Source organism: Arvicanthis niloticus, chromosome 8, assembly GCF_011762505.2.
Source record: "Arvicanthis niloticus isolate mArvNil1 chromosome 8, mArvNil1.pat.X, whole genome shotgun sequence".
In the NCBI taxonomy this organism is placed as follows: domain Eukaryota; kingdom Metazoa; phylum Chordata; class Mammalia; order Rodentia; family Muridae; genus Arvicanthis; species Arvicanthis niloticus.
This window is the reverse complement of record NC_047665.1, coordinates 38,925,753-38,945,591: the sequence shown is the minus strand read 5'-3', so window position 1 is coordinate 38,945,591 and position 19,839 is coordinate 38,925,753. Positions and strand designations below refer to the sequence as shown.

General features: G+C 38.2%; 1 protein-coding gene and 1 pseudogene across 1 annotated transcript; both read right to left on the bottom strand.

Annotated features, from left to right (window-relative positions):
- Positions 1-5,222: 5,222 nt before the first annotated feature.
- LOC117713371 (putative vomeronasal receptor-like protein 4) lies at positions 5,223-9,364 on the bottom strand (annotated as a pseudogene).
- Positions 9,365-9,774: 410 nt separating this feature from the next.
- On the bottom strand, positions 9,775-10,791 carry LOC117713370 (vomeronasal type-1 receptor 4-like). Its single transcript, XM_034509590.2, has one exon. It carries the CDS (start codon positions 10,774-10,776, stop codon positions 9,775-9,777), a length of 1,002 nt encoding a protein of 333 aa, XP_034365481.2. The 5' UTR covers positions 10,777-10,791.
- Positions 10,792-19,839: the final 9,048 nt, after the last annotated feature.

The following is a 19,839-nucleotide window of genomic DNA, read 5'->3' as shown; positions in this document are numbered from 1 at the left end:
AGCTATCATTCCCCGCAGCCAACAAAGGGAAAACAATGTGCTAGAGAATACGTCTATGACTCTAGTGTTTATTAGTCTACTTTTGTTATAACAACACTTGAGGAGTGCTGATTTCATAAAGACAAGAAGATTATCTAGCTAGTAGTTCAAGGACATGGTTCTCATCATTATCTGCATAAGGACTTAAGTACATTGCTCTTGATGACAGGAAACTAGTGAACGTTTTGAATTGAAAAAAAAATAGATTTTGAGTTGTAGTAATCTAGAAAACATACAAGACTCCAGAATAAAGGATAGAATCATTTGTCAAATATCTGCATGATTGCATTCACTATAACTTCCAAAAAAATTAAGGAAAGTGCATGTCATCAGAGCTGTGTGAAGCCTCTGGAGAGGCAAGTTCCTCCTCTTACAGTGCCAGGGCTTCAGCCTTTCCTTTCCATACGTGAGACTGACTCCTGGGCAAAAGTTAATTCTTTGGGTTTATTGTATCAATACTCTGATAGTTAAATAGAGAGGACAAATGTCTCTCTTTAAAATGACTGCTCTCCTGGCACCTCTTTCCTTGTTGGTCTCATGCTCATGGCTCCTGGAAGAGCCTATGGCAAATAGGAAGTACTTGGTAACTTCTCTGACATAACTACTGAAGCCTATTGTGGGGATACAAACATTGGCTATTCATTCTTTATTTAAAGACACCTAGATCACAGCAAGGGGAAAATTGTGTCTACTGTAGTGTACACTGCAAGTTTGCTAAGAGAACTCCAAGTACTCTCACAATACACACCAAATGATAGCTTAGGAGTAAATGGATTTGTTAACTTTTATTTTCTGTAAAAACCAGTACACACTGCATTAAAGAAATTTTGAAGGTTAGATATCACTTTTCCTTTTAAAGATGCATGAGAAAATAGAGATGATATACAATATTGATAGAAATGCTTCCTGAAGAACAGGTCTCTCATTCTGGTTCATGCTGTCCATTCAAAAGAAAGACTGTGGATACACCCTTTCAATACGAATTCTTTGGAGAAACAACCCAGCCATGTATCTACTTGGTAATACTCTGAAGGTGGTCTTTAATAAGTTAGACCTTATTAAAAGCCTACTTTGCCTTAGCAAAGAGCAGTATTTCAGAGACCCACAGCCCAGCCTTTTTAATGCTTTGCTCTGGAGATTTTTAACTGCTGGACCTGGGAGAGACCTGGGAAGTACTGTGCTTCCTTCTTGCCAGGTGCTTGTTTGTTACTTAGCTGCATAGAATTCCCTCAAGAACTGTTCAGGTGTTTCCATTTCTATTCCTGTAGGAACTATAGTGAGTTGATGGACAGCTTTGCTGAATGGGATGCACACACTATACTGATAGAAGACTCCAGAGGAAGTCTTCAGCACAGGGATCCTGGAGGACACTGGGTCATGGCACTTTCTGGACCATCCCTGTTCAGTGTTAACAATTTGTTAGTGAGGTACTTAATCATCAGTGTGCCCATGAGGCCCTATTTTGGACCTGACTCTCCAGATCTGTCATGCATCATTTGAGAGAGCCTGTTTGCCAGAGTTTCTCATGGTAATAAATTAAGATCTAACACGGTTAGAATTGTCCCACATTGTCCCCACTAGTTTCTTAGCAGATCTGGAATCTGGCAACATTAATCAATTAGAGAGCAACTTAATGACCAATATTATTTCGTGTGACCCTAGGTCTGTGAACTCTCTAGTGAATCTAGCGGGAAAAAAAAAAATCTGGCTTTAAAAAAAATCAGACACATTTTGCCCATGCCCATAAGTTCCTGCCACCCTTGTAAGTTCCAGGCAGTACATTGTAGGTCAAGGCTTTGCACCTGGGTTGGTTCCCAAGTTACTCTTTCTTAAGCCTGGATTAGCATATTTCCAGACCAAAGAATTAGGTGGTTTTGTTTTGTTACTTTTTTTTTTTTACATTTTATAAATGTTTTCCTGAATATATATATATATATATATATATATATATATATATATATATTCATGTATATTCACCATATATGTACCATATGGGTGCCTGGTGCATGGAGGCTGTGAGAAAGCATAGGATCTTTTAAAACCAGAGTTACAAGAGGTTAAGAAACGTGCTAGGTGCTAGGGACCTGACATGAGTCTTCTACCAGATTATCAAGTGCTTTTCTTTGCTAAACCATATCTCCAGCCCCAGTAGCAAGAATCATTATTCTTCTCATCCATATTGATAACCAGCATGGCTGAATTGAACCCAAATTTCCATAAGAATTTGTTCTCTGAATTTATTTGTTTCATAAGATTTCCTTCATCTAATTAACCTATTCATGTTCTCCACACCCTGTCTAGAGATGTAAGTATCAGTTTGTTATTTTAGTCTCTTTAATTCCTCTCAGACACTGCTTTTCTGTGGGAATGCATAGTTTATATCAAAGCTGTATACACTAATGTTAATTATGTATATCTTTTATTTTAAAAAATTCAAGAGAAAAATATAGGCAATAAACACTCTGAATAGAAATGTCAGTTGAGGAACTGATTCTGTGAGACCAAGGATGAATTAAAGATACAACCACACCACTGGTCAGGCTAATAACAGGGAGAAAAAACAAACAAACAAACAAACAAACAAACAAAAACAATTCAGAGAAAAAACGCAGAATGTACTGATTAGTAACTAGCTGTGTCCTCTACAGCCCTAGATAAACATAGCCCACCAGTAATAACTGCCTGAATGAGTGTGGACAATAAGTTTAAAGGCTAAGCAAAGTGTCCAATTAGATTTAAACAAGTTTTGCTGTTGCTAAAGTCTACCTATATGAAAGTATAAAAGGTATTTGCTTCAGAAATTCGGGGTCCTTCCTCCTGCGAGAATGAAGTGACCCCAACGCATCGAAATAAAATTCCTCTTGCATTTTGCAGCTATCTCTCATGTCCATGTGGTTCTCTCAGGGTGTCTCTGGTAAACTTAGGCTCTGCTCGCTAGAGTCTTAAAATTCCTCATTCTTGTCCCTTACCCAGTCTTTCCATAAAGACTGGAAACTCTGTGAACATTCTTGCGGTCTCTGGAAAAAAATGGCCCTTCTTTACAAGGATGCCATTAACAGAACTGGACATTGTTAAAATGTTTCAAATACACGAGTATCTCCAAAGCCCAAAAGGGCTGATACAGGGTTGTTTGTTTCTTTGTTTTGTGAGAGTTTCAACTCTTGACCAGGGTACTATTTTGTATTCCTGTTTTGGCTCAACTGCCAGGTGCTCTTTGGTACTCCTTCAATGACTGTTGAGATCTTTGCATTTCTCCTCAGGTGGGATGGGCAGTGACCTATTGGATAGCTTTGGATAGCTCTTTGCCACCTCTTGGCTACCAGAGAACTGCACACACAGAAAACACAGGAGCCTCCCTGAAAATTCTGCAGCAAAGATGACTGGAAGACTTGTGGTTAGTGTGTTTTTTGTACTCTCTGTGTCCTCTGGGTCCAGAGGCTGTGGAGCACTCGAGACCCAATACCCTATAACATGACAAAGCTGCAGTATATGGGCTTCAGCAAACACCTCACCTCCCTGCTTCTAACTCCTTTTCTCTATGTCTTCATGTGGTTACTTATAGCATTTTGTCTAAGCTCCGCCCCACAGTTACCTGGCAACAGCCAGGTATGCCTGACTCATTATAAAAAGGGCTGCTTGCCCCATCCTATCTCTCTTGCTCTCTTGCTCTTGCCTTCCTGCTCCCACTCCCTCCGCATTCCCCTCCCCACTCTCTCCACATGCTCATGGCCCGCCTCTACTTCTCTTTTCTCTCTCTCTCTCCCTCTATCTCTCCCCCTTCCCCTTCTGCCTTTGTCTGCCTCTACTACCCTCTTGACTCCCCTCCCCATGCCCTGAATAAACTCTATTCTATAAGGAGAAGGGATGCCTCATCATAGGCTCACTGAGGCACTCCCATCCTCCATACCTCACCACACCTCCATAGAACATATCACCCCTCTCTTTATCTTTTTATAAACACATCAAATACCATGTGCTTAAACAGCAGTCTTAAGGATGGAGCCCTAAAACCTGAGAACATGGCAGTGACACAGGTACAAGATGACCTAGCAAATGCCACCTTTTCTGTGTATGAGCTAATGAGTGAACTGATTGATGTAGGAGCCAGGTACTGTGTTACACTGTTCTTGAGCTATTTACAGACTACATGGCTCAGAACTGTCACTCCTGATTGGAGCTGGTTTTCTAAACCAAAATGGCAATCTCTGAAAGATAACATTTTGCCTGTGTTTTCTTATTTATTTTCTGACCACAATCAATGTCTTGAATGTGTTTGGAATTGTCATACAGTGTTTTCTTACCTGTTATTAAGTGATTGGTACCCAGCAATGCCTAGCATTTACTAGCTGTAATGAACTGGCTTTTCTTCCTGCTCATCTCCACTTTGTAAACAACCTTCAGATAAAGTATGCTTCCTGCAATCCTTCTAGTTCACTTGATCATTGGCTTAGAATAGCCTGTTGCACATAGTAAGTGCTTTGAAATAGGAAGAGGAGTCAGTGATCATGAAAATACAGTAGAAGGAATAAAAAGACAGGAAAAGTTCCAGGGATTCTTACAGGAGTAAAACTCTAGCACATGGAAAAAATTCCTAATTTCAAGTGACTGCATGCCCTCCCGTGTTTCCTGATGAAGCATGCAGCAAGCTAAACTGCATGATAGGAATGGTGAAATGGTGGGAGTGTGAGCATCCCTGACCACTTCCTAGAGCCTGTCTTCAATTATTTAGCACCAGTTTTCTGCAAAAATTAAATCTATTATCTTATCAAATTCATTGCTATGTGTCTTACTTATGATCTTACTGCTGTGAACAGATACCATGAGCAAGGCAAGTCTTATAAAAGACAACATTTAATTGGGGCTGGCTTACAGGTTCAGTCCATTATCATCAAGGTGGGAGCACGGCAGCACTAGGCAGGCATGATACAATCAGAGCTGAGAGTTCTACATCTTCATCTAAAGGCTATTAATGGAAGATACATTCCAAGCAGCTAGGGTGAGGGTCTTAAGCCCATACCCACAATGACACACCTACTAGAACAATGCCACACCCCCTAATAGTGACATGCTAGGCCAAGCGTATACAAACCATCACATTGTGATACATTAGAATAGTAAAGCATAGCCATTTCTCTGTATATAGCATTATATCATAAATACAGTGGTGTGAAAAATCCTATTTCTCAGGGGATACAGCAGGGCTGAGCAACACAGGTATCCCTTATGATCAGGACCAGGATGTTGAGAACAGCAAAATTAAATACTAACAATCCTTTAATATTTGGTGTTGTGAAATCATTTGTCACTGTGGAACCTATATATAACAGCAAAATTAAATACTAACAATCCTTTAATATTTGGTGTTGTGAAATCATTTGTCACTGTGGAACCTATATATATATATATATAAAGAGAAAATAAAATCTGCCAAATAAAAGATGAGAAAACAGTTCATGAGAGTGAGAACCCTCTGGATAGCTCAGATTTCTGGCCTGCAATTGATTGCAGATCTGGAGCTGTGAAGGTAGAGAACATGGACATGATGTTTGTACAGATGGAGAGCCATGGACCCACTGCTCCAGACCATCAGATCCTGGAAACTGACATCATGAAAAGCCATGAGAGAGAGAAACAGCCACTTAACTGTGTGTCTGGATGGCAGCATACAGCAATACCCAGTAAACATCCCAACTTCAGACCTGTTCATGCTACTGCCTGCTGTGATATAGTGCAGCAAGTTGGAGCTTATAAGGGAATTAAAGATCCAAAAGAGGAGAAAGGCAAGAATATATCTTGCAGTGTGTGGTTAGAGCTTTCTTCCCAGAGTGGTCCTGGGACTGATGGTGACAGCCTAGACCACTCTGAAAGACAGGTGGTGCAGATGGAGAGGCCACAGACAACCCTTTCTAGATGAATTATAGTTTAAAATTAGGGAGTTTCTGAAATAAAAAACCGTGGTCATATTTCTGACCCCTATGTAATAAATAACGATTATGTTTTTAAAAGGCAAGAGGATGAGAATAACATCTATGTGCTTATTCTCAGGACCCATGATGAAAGTCTACACATGCCTCACAAATAAGATGTTCTCTAAAAGCTCTAAGTCCAAAACATAAAATTATTCTCCAGTTGATGTCATTCCAAATCACCTTTATCCCCACAACTAGGACTCACATTTTGAGAAACACAACCAAGTATCGTTTATACCTGTGGAGAATCATTTTTTAGAGAAAAAACAGTATATTACATCCTGTACACAGTCATCCTTCAAGTAAATATTGACCTAGCAAAAATTGTAGCTCCTCTAAGAAGTATAATACTTGCTCAAATGGGGCTAATACCCTGGAAAATTTATGTCTCCAATCTGAGTTGACCTTGGTAGTAAGAAACACATTATTTATTTAGGTAGTATAGTGGGTATCATTTCTCCTTGCCATGAGTGGGAAGGTGATTAATTTTTGTTCCCTATATTCTCATACATGGGATCATATTAATGGTACCCCAACCCCAAAACACACACACACACACACACACACTCACACTACTAAGTGCTTTTACTGACTATTCACTAAGAACTTTTACCCAAGGAAACTTAACTTTTAACTTTGGCATTGTTTCTTTAGACTCCCAACAAGGCAACTTACCATTCTTTAGGTTAGTCAAACAGTTATTTTATCAGTCAGTAATGTTTCACACTATAAAAAACAAGAATCCAAATACCATCCCATGGTTGTGTAACGTTTCACATGCCATCCATTTTTTGTCTTCTCATTCTGTTTAGAGTTAAAAAGAGGACTAAAGTATAAATCATTTTGCTTCCTTTTTACAAATCACAAATAGTTTTACCAGAGGACCTAAGTCTATTCTCTTCCACCTTTTAGCATTCTCTGCTGCTCACCAAATTTATCTGAATCACTTTCAGCTTCTCCTGAGCAAGTGTAACACTGGCACTCACTGTGTGACAAGGGTACATGTGATATTCTCTTCCTGATATGATTCCAGCCATGAACTTTCATATCTCAGTACTGACAACAGGTCACACATGTGTCTCCTACAATTCGCCTGAAACCTCAGTACTGTACTCTCTGTTAGTCTGCTTATATCAGCACCCTGGTACTGAGAAGATCTGAGAGATGCTTTATTGTGCCAGTTACTTTGAATACATCCTGTTATGGAATGCTTTAAAAACAGCTTATGCATAACTCACTGAATGTTATGATTGTACTATCCTCTTGAAGAATATAGATCCACCACAAAAAAAAAAAAAACAAACAAACAAAAAAAAAAACAAACCAAAAAAAAAAAAAAAAAAAAAAAAAACAGTACTCTCCTGGTTCATAAATTCTCTTCGCTTTTTCCTAAGTGCTCTCTTAACATCTTTAGATGCTGAATCCCAAGCCCAAGTGGGTCCCTGAGGAGGTTTATAATGTAAAATTGTAGGTGAAGAGCCAGGAAGTGATGGCACACGCCTGTAATCCCAGCACTTGGGAGGCAGAGGCAGGTGGATTTCTGAGTTCGAGGCCAGCCTGGTCTACAGAGTGAGTTCCAGGACAGCCAAGGCTACACAGAGAAACCCTGTCTTGAAAAAACCAAAAAAAAAAAAAAAAAAAAAAAATGTAGGTGAAGAAGGATGGGTCTGGAGAAACTGAATATTAGTTGCAGAAACTTAGTGGCATTTTAGTGTGTTGTTGTTTTTCTTTCTCAGGATTTTGTCTTATTTTATCCAATCTTCTCTGACGTCCAGTGAGAAGTATAAACTATAACAACTCTATGCACCCTTCTGAGTCTAGACCATCCTTCTTGATGTTCTATTAAAAAGTATACATTTCCTATCTACCATTTGTTTAATTTTTAACAGTAAATTTAAAGTTTATTTTGTATATACCTGCATGTGTCTATGTGTGTCTCAGCATGCATGTGGAGGTCAGAGGACAGCATGTGCGAGTCAGTTTTCTTCTTCAGAGACAAATCAAGCTGTCTGGGTGTCAGCAGGTGCTTTTACTCACTGAGTCATCACTCCAGCCCCCTGACTATTCTTAATGTTGTACAACCTCTCCATCACTCAAGTTGAACACATCTTTTTTTATTCCTTTTGTGTGTTCTTACATCATTTTCTTTTGAATCAAATTGCATAGACTAACTTAGGTGTTGATTTATCTGGTCCTTTATGTCAAACACTTAGAAAGGGGCTTTAACATAAGAGCTATGAGAATAACATGAACAATAGATGGTACCTACAGACAAGTCACATTTACATCAGAAAGACAAGAAGATGGATGGATGGTAAAAGACCTGATCCTCTTGCAGAGAACTCTACTTTCTTACCCCACACCCACATCATAGGACTCAAGGAAGCTTGTAGCTCTAGATCCTTGGGTCCTAAAACTCTCTTCAGGCCTGTGTGAGCACCTGTACAAATGTGGCATACATTCACACAGACACATACACATAAATAAAAAGAAATATATTAGAAAAATAAGTTATTTTAATAGCAATATAATACACATCACTTACTTAAAAGTTCTGTATATATATTGACAAGCATGCAAAAATAAATGCCTATTCATGTTAAAGTATTTATAAGGGTTCTAGTCAGATATGACAGATAACTTTTAAAACATAAAGCATAACCCTATCACTAACTAAACTACAATATCATGTTCAATAATTATGTCAATATTTTTATCATTTGTCCATCAAATTATGAGAATCATTTCAATAACAATGAATGGATCCAATATAAGAAACTAAGCACTGAATTCTTCATTGAACTGAATGTAGAGGCAGATCCTTTTGCTGTTCTTTGGTGACACAGAGCTGCATGGTGCTGTGCAGAGCACCTGGCAGTAACAAAGGGCAGCTGCACACAAGCCCTGCTCGGCTTCAGTCACACTTATTGATTCATTTTGAAAAAGACAAATGCACATTTTAAAATCAACCTAGAAACTACAAAGAGATATAAAATAGAACTTTACTGTGTGCTTGTTATGTAGTTTATCCCATATCTGCAGCCTTTATTTCTACAGATAACCTTCAAATATATAACACCAATGAAATGTTTCAGGGCATTTAAGCACTGTGACTGGTGAATTGAGATTCTATTGACTAAACACATGTCATTCTTTCACAGTCTTGAAAACTATTATCTATGGATTGGTAATTACAGATACTTACAGACACTTTGAAGTAGCCTAAGATAGTCCCATGGTACTAACAAGTAGCAAGAATAACATAAGGTAAAAGAAGAAAAAATTTAGACTAACATGATTACCTCGGTATGAATTTTGATAAAATTTATAAACTTCATCTGCATGCTTCCCAACATGCTGGTAGCAAAACACATTTTACAAAGCCCAGTTAAAATGATTTTTTCAATGCTGGACAGATGGCTCAGGTGCTAAGAGCCATTGCTGAACATCCAGGGAACCCAGGTTCAATTCACAGCAAACACATATTGCTTCAGAACCATCTATCAAATCCAGTTTGTCACAGGGAATTTGATGATATCTTCCAGCCACTACAGGCCTCAGGCATGCAACTGCTACACAGTCAAACTATTCATGTAGTCAAACTATTCATACAGTAAATTAATACAAAAATCAAAATGTTAAAAATAATATCCTGTAAAAAGAGTAGCCAATGGAGAATGAAATTTGTAAATCATTGTAATTTGTTAAGATTATACTCAGTGCAAGGCTTCAGTCACCAAGATTATTGTTTGAGAAAAATACATACCTAAACTGCTGTGTGACATTTTGTCTTGCCCACAATATTGCAGAACAGAGAGTTTTTACTCACATGCTGAACATATAAATGAGACACATATTTTCTCAGTTTCTCCATCTGAACATGCCAACATTCAATCTGAAGCCCATCCCTGTGAATCAGCACAAGGGGGCTAAAAGTTGCATAACCAAGGGTCAAAAGTTCTCGAGTATTTTCCACAATGGTATTGTCACTTGAAGAGAGACTTAGAAACAGAGAAAAGGCACAATCTGTCCAGTAGAAGAAAACAAAACAGAGCATCAGAAGGAGGACACTTTGAGCAGCTCTCAGCTCAGGGGGAGTTCTGTAGAGAAGCTTGGAGTTCTGAAGGTAGAGGACATGCTGGTGATGCTTGCGGAGAAGAAATACCATGTAGCCACTGGCCCCTCCCATGACACCCTGAAACACTCCATCTCTTAGGACCATGAGAGGGAGAAAAATCCATTTTCTTTTCTGACTTGGTAACATAAAGTAACAATAGTTGTCATCAGTTTTAAGCTGTGATACATTCAGTCTTGTATTTGTAGAGGAATGGATTAGGTTCACACATATTAAACCATTGAGTATCCAAAAGAATGAGAAGAATGGAAGAATGTGCCATGCAGACTTTGGCCTGAGCCTTCTCCACCCAGTTGCTCTGGGACTGATGATGATGGCCTGGACCACAGTGAGGAGACTGCTGGTGCAGATGGACAGGCCACGGGCCACCCTTGTCAGGTAAACAATTATCTTACAGCCTAAGTTATCTAGGAAGTTTCTCAAACCAAAAACTACAATAGTCTTTGGCAATCCTTTTGTAAGAAGAATTAGAATGTTTGTAAAAACCAAGTGGATGAGAATAAGGTTTATGGGTTTCTTCTCAGGGCCTTCCCACCAACTGAATATATAATTAGGAGAAACTGACAAGTTCCCCAGAATGCCAAGCACAGTGATGAAGAGAAAAATTATTTTCTTAATAGACTTCAAAACCATTTCTTCCTTGTATACAGGAGGTAAATATATTTTAAAGAAAGCATCAGTAATGATAGACATGGATCTGAGCAACACATTTTGTATAATAGCATTTTCTGGTGTTCAAGAGGCAGTGATGGATGTATGTTGCAGAAGAGGTATCAGAAACTCCCGCCCCTCTTCCTGTGGACTCTGTGTTATTGTATGCTGACAGGTGTTTGGTAACTGGTGAAAATGTAAACTTTTAAAAGGAGATTTTAATTTTATAGCTGAACACTAGCAAAACAAACTTGGTGGTGGTGGTGGTGGTGGTGGTGTGTGTGTGTGTGTGTCTGTCTGTCTGTCTGTCTGTCTGTCTGCATTTATGCATTACCTTTGTCTCAGTATAGTTGAGTTGAACTCCAAGTTTCCCCAAACAAAATTTCTTCATGTTTTTCCAGCCAATTTCCAAAGTCTGAGGCTCATGCTGAACCTGTCTGCCTTCCCCACATCACACACAGACACTGGGAAACCCTGCTGCTCAACACCTGTAACTTCTCTTAGAGATAGTAACTTTACTGTCCACATCTCTCCTTTGTACAATATTCCTTTCTTATTTGAATCTTGAGTAGTACAACAATTTCTAGAATTACATTTGGCTTCAAAGCTTTATAACTTCAATTTCTACATCTTAAGATTTTAAACATTTTTATATTGATCATTCTGTGATTTCACTCCATACAATGGTTTGCTATATATATTTTTAAGGTAGTCCTTAGTGTAAAGTAAATAAAATAATCCTTTCAGATATGGCCCAGAAATTAAAGCTGAATCATCAAAAGATAGACTGACAAATTCTTGTAATCACCAGGTTGCAACCATATAAGCTCACACTTGTTATTTGTGAACCTGTGTTTTCCCCCAGGTTTATGTCCAGGTGGCTTCATGAATCTAAAAATCAGTTGCTGCCTTTCATCTGCTTCTCTACTGGATACTGGAAATCACAATACCACTCTAAATATCTGAATACAATGAATGATGCTCCAGACATTAATACCAAGCACATCAGCATTCATTAACAGATTTAAAATGAAAATTAAATGTTCAGTCAATGATTGGAATCTGTAAACATCCCTGCAACCAACTCACCCCAATGACAAATACTAATTTTTTGTTTGTCTAATGCTTCCTTTCCTAGGCATCCTCTTCCTTTTTCCTAACTTTAAATCATATATGACACTAGCCTCTTCTCTTTTAATAATTGATTCCTTCTACTGAAGTGGCCTGTCAGCAGAGGATCAGAGGTGATTCATCTCCCATATTATCTTCAGGAATGCTAGGAAATTATTTTAAAAGATAGGATGGACTTGTGTTTTGATAGATGGATGATACCATGTCTGGGTTTAGTCCCCAAGCCTTGAAAAGGTTACATCCATCTATCCTGGTTCACTAAAAAGAAGCAGACAAAAAACAAAAACAATTTATTGCTCTTTGCTGCTTAGCAGTGGGATAAAATTAAGATGAGATATTTCAGGATGTACTACTTCATAGCCTGGATCCTTAAAGCAGGACTTCTCAATATGGTAATGGTACCTGTTACTCTAGTGATTTATATGTCTACATACCCAGCAGGTATGCAGTAACTGAATTTGACATAGTATGCATAATATTATGTGATAGAATCCAGAGACTATTAGGATGGATACAGAAAGAAAAGTTTTAAATTAGAAATTCAATGTTACTATAAAGAAAACCTATGTCAATATATAAAGTGTGAAAATGTAGGAAAAGCAAAAACTGCAAATTTTACAAACACCAATGACACTGTTGAAGTCAAAAGCCTGGCAGGCATGGAGGCTAAAATATAAGTATTTTTGTTGGTTTATTTTTGTATTGTTTTTTTTTAGACAGAGTCTCCCTGTGTAAGCCAGGCTAGCATTGAATAATTATCTTGGTTCAGTCTCTCTAGAGCTGATATCATTATGCTTGTCTCAAATTTTTAATAGATGTCAAAAATCTTCTATATCTTACTGATTGCTTTAAAACAGGTAATGAGATAACCTCAGGCAAAGGCCCACCCAGAGCTGTATCCTATGCCAGCCTGAGGATGGACAGCAATGCCTCAGCATTTCTGTCCCATTTCCATATCTCTAGGAACTCACTCTATTGATCTTTCTGGGAAGGGACCAGACTTATCAGGATGAGGACAGTGAAGGACCCAAGGCTCACAAAACCTCTCAACTCAATGTCTGGCTTAGCTTAGTCAGAGAGAGAGGGGGAGGAGAGACAGAGAGAGAGAGAGAGAGAGAGAGAGAGAGAGAGAGAGAGAGAGAGATTTCAACATCAATGAATGACATAGCTGAAGGGATCTAAGACCTTACCTCCATGTTTTCAGCTAGACCTCTGTGGTGCAGACAGGATCTGGAGCAGCTCTGGGAAGGTGACACTTGCCAGGTCATATTTGTACTTTTTGGATCTGTGGGACTCTTAGCATCCATTTTGTCTGCAGACTTCAGGTTTCATATTGTCACAGTGTCAGGGGGAAGGAAGGCCACTACAGGACCTCAGTCCCCGAAGTATAGCTTCCCTCTCTCCCACAGTTACAGCATCTGTTTTGCTCAGAAGTTGTTTACAGCTTAATTGGGGTTTAATTATTTTGAGAGGAAAGATGTGAAGTGAGAAAATGAACAACTAACCAAGTTCTGTGTACTGAGCTACTCACATCTCCTGACTTATTTTCACCTTCCCAAAGTGACAGATTCTGAACTGGCAGGGGACCAGCTTTTTACAGACAGACTAAGTTTCTTCCTTCTCTTTCTTAAATTCCTTGTTAGACAGAAGTAGAATAAATGATGTGCAGCCCTGGGAATTCTGCTTCCTGCACAAGTCCCAAACATGGACCAGGATAAGCTTATTCTACCTGTGCCCATCAGTAGTGAAGGTCTTTGCTTTATCTGATTTTTCATTCCTGTACATTAAGTATCTTTTTGTGCTCTAAATATCAGTGTCCTCTCACCACCCCCAACCCCATCTTGGCCTTATTTCTAAAGTAATCTTTACTCATTATAACATCAAGTATACTTCCAAAACTTGTGTGTATTAAAGAATGGTCCTATGTACTTTTCATTCTGGTTCCTAGGAAGTTCCTCCTATCCCAGATACAAAGTGATGTAAATAAGTGTGCAGGCCTGAGATTAGAAGTGATAAAATTGTCATTTTGTTCTTGAAGAGAAAGCACTATTAGTTATCTTGAGAGATGAGTTCAAGATCACTTGTCTCCCTCTGTGCTCTGTGTGATGGTGTCTTCATACATCCAGGTGCAACTAACACATGACAAAAGCTGGAAATGCTTCTTCTGTATACAAGAGGACAGCTTCTGAGGAAACCGGGGTTTCTATACTCTCTACTGAATGGGGAATCCAAGTGCAGAGAAACTAAGTTATAGATTACATATGTCAGGGTTGATAAAAATTGAAAAATAAAATAATTATCTCTGGTGTAACAATGATTAACCTCTGTTGTCTTTATTTGTTTAGAAATTTTCTAAATATCTTGTTTACCTTTGAAATATAAAAACCAATAAAACAGTTTAAAGCTTGTAGTACTCTGATTGGTTTATTGAGTAAAACAGAAGAACATATCAGAAAGAGAGACATTCATGCAGCTTCCATTTGGGCTGAGTTCTGTAGACAGAATTAGTTGTCTGTAAACAGAGGACACACTGGTAGCATTCTTGGAGCAGAAATACCATGTAGCCACAGGGCCACAGGCATCTCTCAGAATCACTATAATAAAGGGTTGTTTGTTTGTTTGTTTGTTTGTTTTTGAGACAGGGTTTCTCTGTATAGCCCTGGCTGTCCTGGAACTCATTCTGTAGACCAAGCTGGCCTGGAACTCAGAAATCTGCCTGCCTCTGCCTCCCAAGGGCTGGGATTAAGGGCATGCACCACCACTGGCTGGCTAAAAGTTTTTTACTATGCAGCTTTCTGATAGAAATCACAATTATTTTCATTTTTATTAATATTTGATATATTCATACTACTGGTGTATTTTTTTAACATATTCATCCCTGTCTTGCTGGAGCATTCATTTCTTCTAAACCAAAACTCTTAACAACTCTCTTTAATTTTTAACCTCCTATTTTTCACTTAATCATGTGTTTGTTAATTTCTTTATCAACAAATATAGACAATGATCCAAAAAAAGAAAAGGAGTGTGCTAGAGAAAAAGTCTATAATCCTGGTGTTTATTAGTCTACATTTGTTATGACAACACTTGAGGAGAGTTAATTTCATAAAGAAAAAAAAGATTATTTAGCTTGTAGTTCAAGGACATGACTCTCACAATTATCTGTATGAGGACTTGAATAAGTATATTTCTCTAGGTGGCATGAAGCTAATGAACATTTTGAATTGAAAAGAAAATAGATGTTTGAGTAGTAGTAATCTAGAAAACATATGAGATTACAGAATAGCCCACAAAAGCGCCACAGAATAAAGGATAGAGTCGTTTGCCAAATACCTGTATGATTGCAGTCACATGATTTATTTTAATTCATTTATTTATTCATTTACATCTCAATATCAGCTCCCCCTTTCCTCCTAGTACCCCCTCATACACATCTTGCCCCATACATCCTTCCCCTTCTCCTTTGAGAATGGAAATCCCTCTCTGAATATCACCCCAGTCAAGTCACTTCAGGATGAGGTGCTTCCTCTCCCACTTAGGCCAGACAAGGTAGCCCAGTTAGGGTGACAGAACCCACAGGCAGTCAGCCAACACATTCATGGGTAGACCCCACTCCAGTTGTTGGAAGGCCCACATGAAGACTAAGCTTCACATCTGCTACATATGTGTCAACTGTCTAGGTCCACCCCATGCTCACTCTTTGGTTGGTGCTTCACTTTCTGGGAGGCCCCAAGATTCAGATTCGTTGACTCTGTTGGTCTTTCCATGGAATTCTTGTCCTCTTCAGGCCCCTCAATCCCTACCCCAACTCTTCCGTAAGATTCCATAAGCTTCATCACATGTTTGGCTGGGGGTGGGATCTCTACATCTCTTTCCATTGACTACAGGGTGAAACTTCTCAGAGGACAGCTATGCTAGGCTCCTGCCTGCAAGCATAACAGAGTATCATTAATAGCCTCAGGGATTGGTTCTTGCCTGTGGGATGGGTCTCAATTTGGACTAGTCATTGGTTGGCCATTTCATCCATCTCTGCTCTTTATCCCTGCACAGCTTATAGGCAGGAGACATTTTGGGTTAAAGGTTTTATGGGTGGGTTGCTGTCCTTATCCCTTCACTGAGAATTCTGCCTGATTCAAGAAAGTGGACATATCCTCCACACTGCGGAGTCTTGGATAGAGTCACCCCATAGACACCTTGGGACCATTTCCCCGCATCCTAGAGATTACTCCCACCACTACCAATTTCCATTTTCTCTGCTCTACAATCCCTACATCTGATCCTGTCTCCCCATCCCACTCTCCTCACAATCCTTTCTTCAATCCAGTTCTCTCCCTCTATCCACTCCAGATAGCTATTTTATTTCCCCTTCTGAAAAAAAACTATCCTCCCATCAGTCTTCTTTGTTAATTGGCTTCATTGGGTCTGTTGATTATATAGCACAGTTATCCTATATTTATTAAGCAGGCTAATACCTGCTTACAAATGAGTACATATCATGAATATATTTTTGGATCTGGGTTATCTTATTCAGGATGATGTTTTCTAGTTCCATCCATTTGCCTGAAAAAAATCATAGCGTCATTGTTTTTAATAACTGTGTAGTGTTCAATGTGTGAATGAACCACATTTACTTTATCCATTCTTAAGTTAAGGAACATATAGGTTTCCAGTTTCTGGTATTACAAATAAAGCTGCTATAAACATGATTCAGCAAGTGTCTTTGTGGTATGATGGAACATCTTTTGGGTATATGCCCAGGAAGTTGTAGCTGGGAGTTGAAGTAAAATTATTCCTAATTTTATGAGAAACTCCCAAATTGATTTCCAGAATAGTTGTACAAGTTTGCAGTCCCACCAGCAATGTAGGAATGTTACCCTTGTCAAAATGTGCTGTCCCTTAAGTTCTTGCTGTTAGCCATTTTTATGGGTATTGATAGAATCTGAGTCATTTTGATTTACATTTCCCTGATGACTAAGGACTTTGAACATTTCTTTAAGTTTTTCTTAGCCATTCAAAATTCCTCTGTTTGGGGTTGCTGGTGTCTAAATTCTTGAGTTCTTTATATATATTGGATATTATTCCCACTGTCAGATGTAGAGTTGGCGAAGATCTTTTCCCAACCTGTAAGTTGTTTTGTCCTATTGACAGTACCCTTTGTCTTATAGAAGCTTTTCAGTTGCATAAAGTCCCATCTATTAATTGTTTATCATAGAGCCTGAGCCATTGGTGTTCTCTTCAGGAAGTTGTCTCCTGTACCAATGAGTTCAAGAGTATCTCCCTCTTTCTTTTTTCCTTCTTCCTTTCTTTCTCTCTTTCTTTCTTTCTTTCTTTCTTTTTTCTTTTTTCTTTTTTTTTCTTTTTTCTTTTTTTTTCTTTCTTTTCTTTTTTTTTTTTTTTTGGCTTTTTGAGACAGGATTTCTCTGTGTAGCCCTGGCTGTCCTGGAACTCACTCTGTAGACTAGGCTGGCCTCGAACTCAGAAATCCTCCTGCCTCTCCCTCCCAAGTACTGGGTTAAAGGCGTGCACCACTACTGCCCGGCTTTATCTCCCACTTTCTACTCTACTAGATTTAATGTATCCAGTGGTATGTTGAGGTCTTTGATCCTCTTGGCCTTAAGTTTTGTTCAGGATGATAAACATGAATCTATTTGAATTCTTCTACATGCAGACTGTCAGTTACACCAAGACCATTTGTAGAAGATGCTCTCTCTTTTCCATTGTATGCTTTTGGCTTCTTTATCAAAATTCAAGTATCATTAGGTGTGCGCTTCATTTCTGGATCTTCAGTTAAATTCCATTGATCAACCTATTGGTTTCTATACCAACACCATGTAGTTTTTATTACTATTATTCTGTAGTATAGCTTGAAGTCAGGAATGGTTGATATCTCCCAAAGTTCTTTTATTGCTCAGAGTTGTTTAGCTATCCTGGGTTTTTCATTTTTTTCACAGAAACTGCAAGTTATTCTTTCAAGATTTTTAAGAATTGTGTTGGAATTTTGATGAGAATTTCATTGAATCTGTAGATTGCTTTGTAAAATGGCCATTTTCACTATGTTAATCCTATCAACCCATGAGCATGGATGATGTTTCTTTCTGATATCTATCTCAGTTTCTTTCTGCAGAAATAAGACGTTCTTGTCATACAGGTCTTTCACTTGCTTGGCTAGAGTTACACCAAAATATTTTATATTATTTATGGCTATTTTGAAGGGTGTTGTCTTCCTAAATTCTTTGTCAGCCTAATTATTGTTTGTATAAAGAAGGACTACTGATCTTCTGAGTTAATTTTGTGTGCAGCCACTTTGCTGAATGTGTTTATCAGTCATAGAAATTTTCTGGTAGAAATTTTGGGGTCACTCATGTATACTGTCATATCATCTGCAAATAGTGATACTTTGACTTCTTTCCAAATTGTTCCAATTTGTATCCTCTCAATCTCCTTTAGATGTCTTATTGTTCTGCCTAGAACTTAAAATACTATATTGAATACATAGGGTGACAGTGTGCAGCCTTGTCTTGTGCCTGGTTTTAGTGAAATTGCTTTAAGTTTCTCTACATTTAATTTGATGTTGGCTATTGACTTGCTGTATATTACCTATATTGTGTTTAGGCATGTGCTTTTTATCCTTGATCTGTCCAAGACTTTTAACATAAAGGGGTGTTGGATTTGGTCAATGTTTTTTTCAGTATCTAATGTTCCTGTGTTATCTTTTTTTTCTTTCAGATTGTTTATATTGTGATTACATAGATGGGTTATTATATATTGAACTACCCTGGAATGAAGCCAACTTGATCAGGATGGATTATGTCTTTGATGTGGTCTTGGATTTGGTTTTCAGGCACTTTATTATTTTTGCGTCACTGTTCATAAGGAAATTGGCCTGAAATCCTCTTTTTCTGTTGAGACTTTGTGCGGTTTAGGTATCAGGGTAACTGTAAACTCATAGAATCAGTTTGGCAATATTCCTTCTGTTTCTATTTTTGTGGACTAGTCTGAGGAATCTTTGCTCTTCTTTGAAAGTCTGGTATATTTCTGCCCTAAAACCATCTGGCCCTAGGCTTTTTGGGGGTTGTGAGACTTTAATGAGTGTTTCTATTTCCTTAGGGGTTATAGGACATCTATATAGTTTATGTGATCTTGATTTAACTTTGGTAATTGGCATCTATCTAGAAAATCATTAGTTTCATTTTGATTTTCCAATTTTGTGTAGTGCAGGCTTTTGAAGTAAGACCAAATGGTTATTTTAATTTTCTCCTGATCTTTTGTTATCTCTTTTTTTCCATTTCTAATTTTGTTAATTTGGATACTGTGTCTCTCTGCCTTTTAGTTAGCTTGGTTAAGGGTTTGTCTGTTTATTTGTTTTCTCAAAGAATGAGCTCCTGGTTTCCTTTGTATTGTTCTCTGTGTCTAACCGATTGATTTCAGCTTGAAGTTTGAATATCTCCTGACATCTACTCCTCTTGGAAGTTGTTGCTTCTTTTATTTTCTAGAGCTTTCAGGTGCAGTTTCAAATTATATGAGAACCCTTTAATTTCTTTATGGAGGCACTTAGTGTTATAAACCTTCCTCTTAGCACTGCTTTCATTGTGTCCCATAAGTTTGGGCATGTTGTCCTCTCATTTTCATTGAATTCTAGAAAGTATCTAATTTCTATCTTTATTTCTTCTCTGACATAATGATCATTGAGTAGTGAGTTGCTCACTTTCCATGAGTATGTAGGCTTTCTGTTGTTGAAGTCTCTCTTTAATCTATGGTGATCTGAGAAGATGCAAGGAGTAATTTCAATCATCTTTTGTCTGTTGAGGTTTGCATTGTGACCAATTATATGGTCAGTTTTGGAGAAGGTTCTGTAAGACTCTGAGAAGAAGGTATATTCTTTTGTGTTTGAGTGAAATGTTTGGTAGATACATATTA

Excerpts from the sequence above, each read along its gene's own strand:
- LOC117713370 (XM_034509590.2), bottom strand. The coding sequence starts at position 10,776 with ATGGTTTTGAAGTCTATTAAGAAAATAATTTTTCTCTTCATCACTGTG.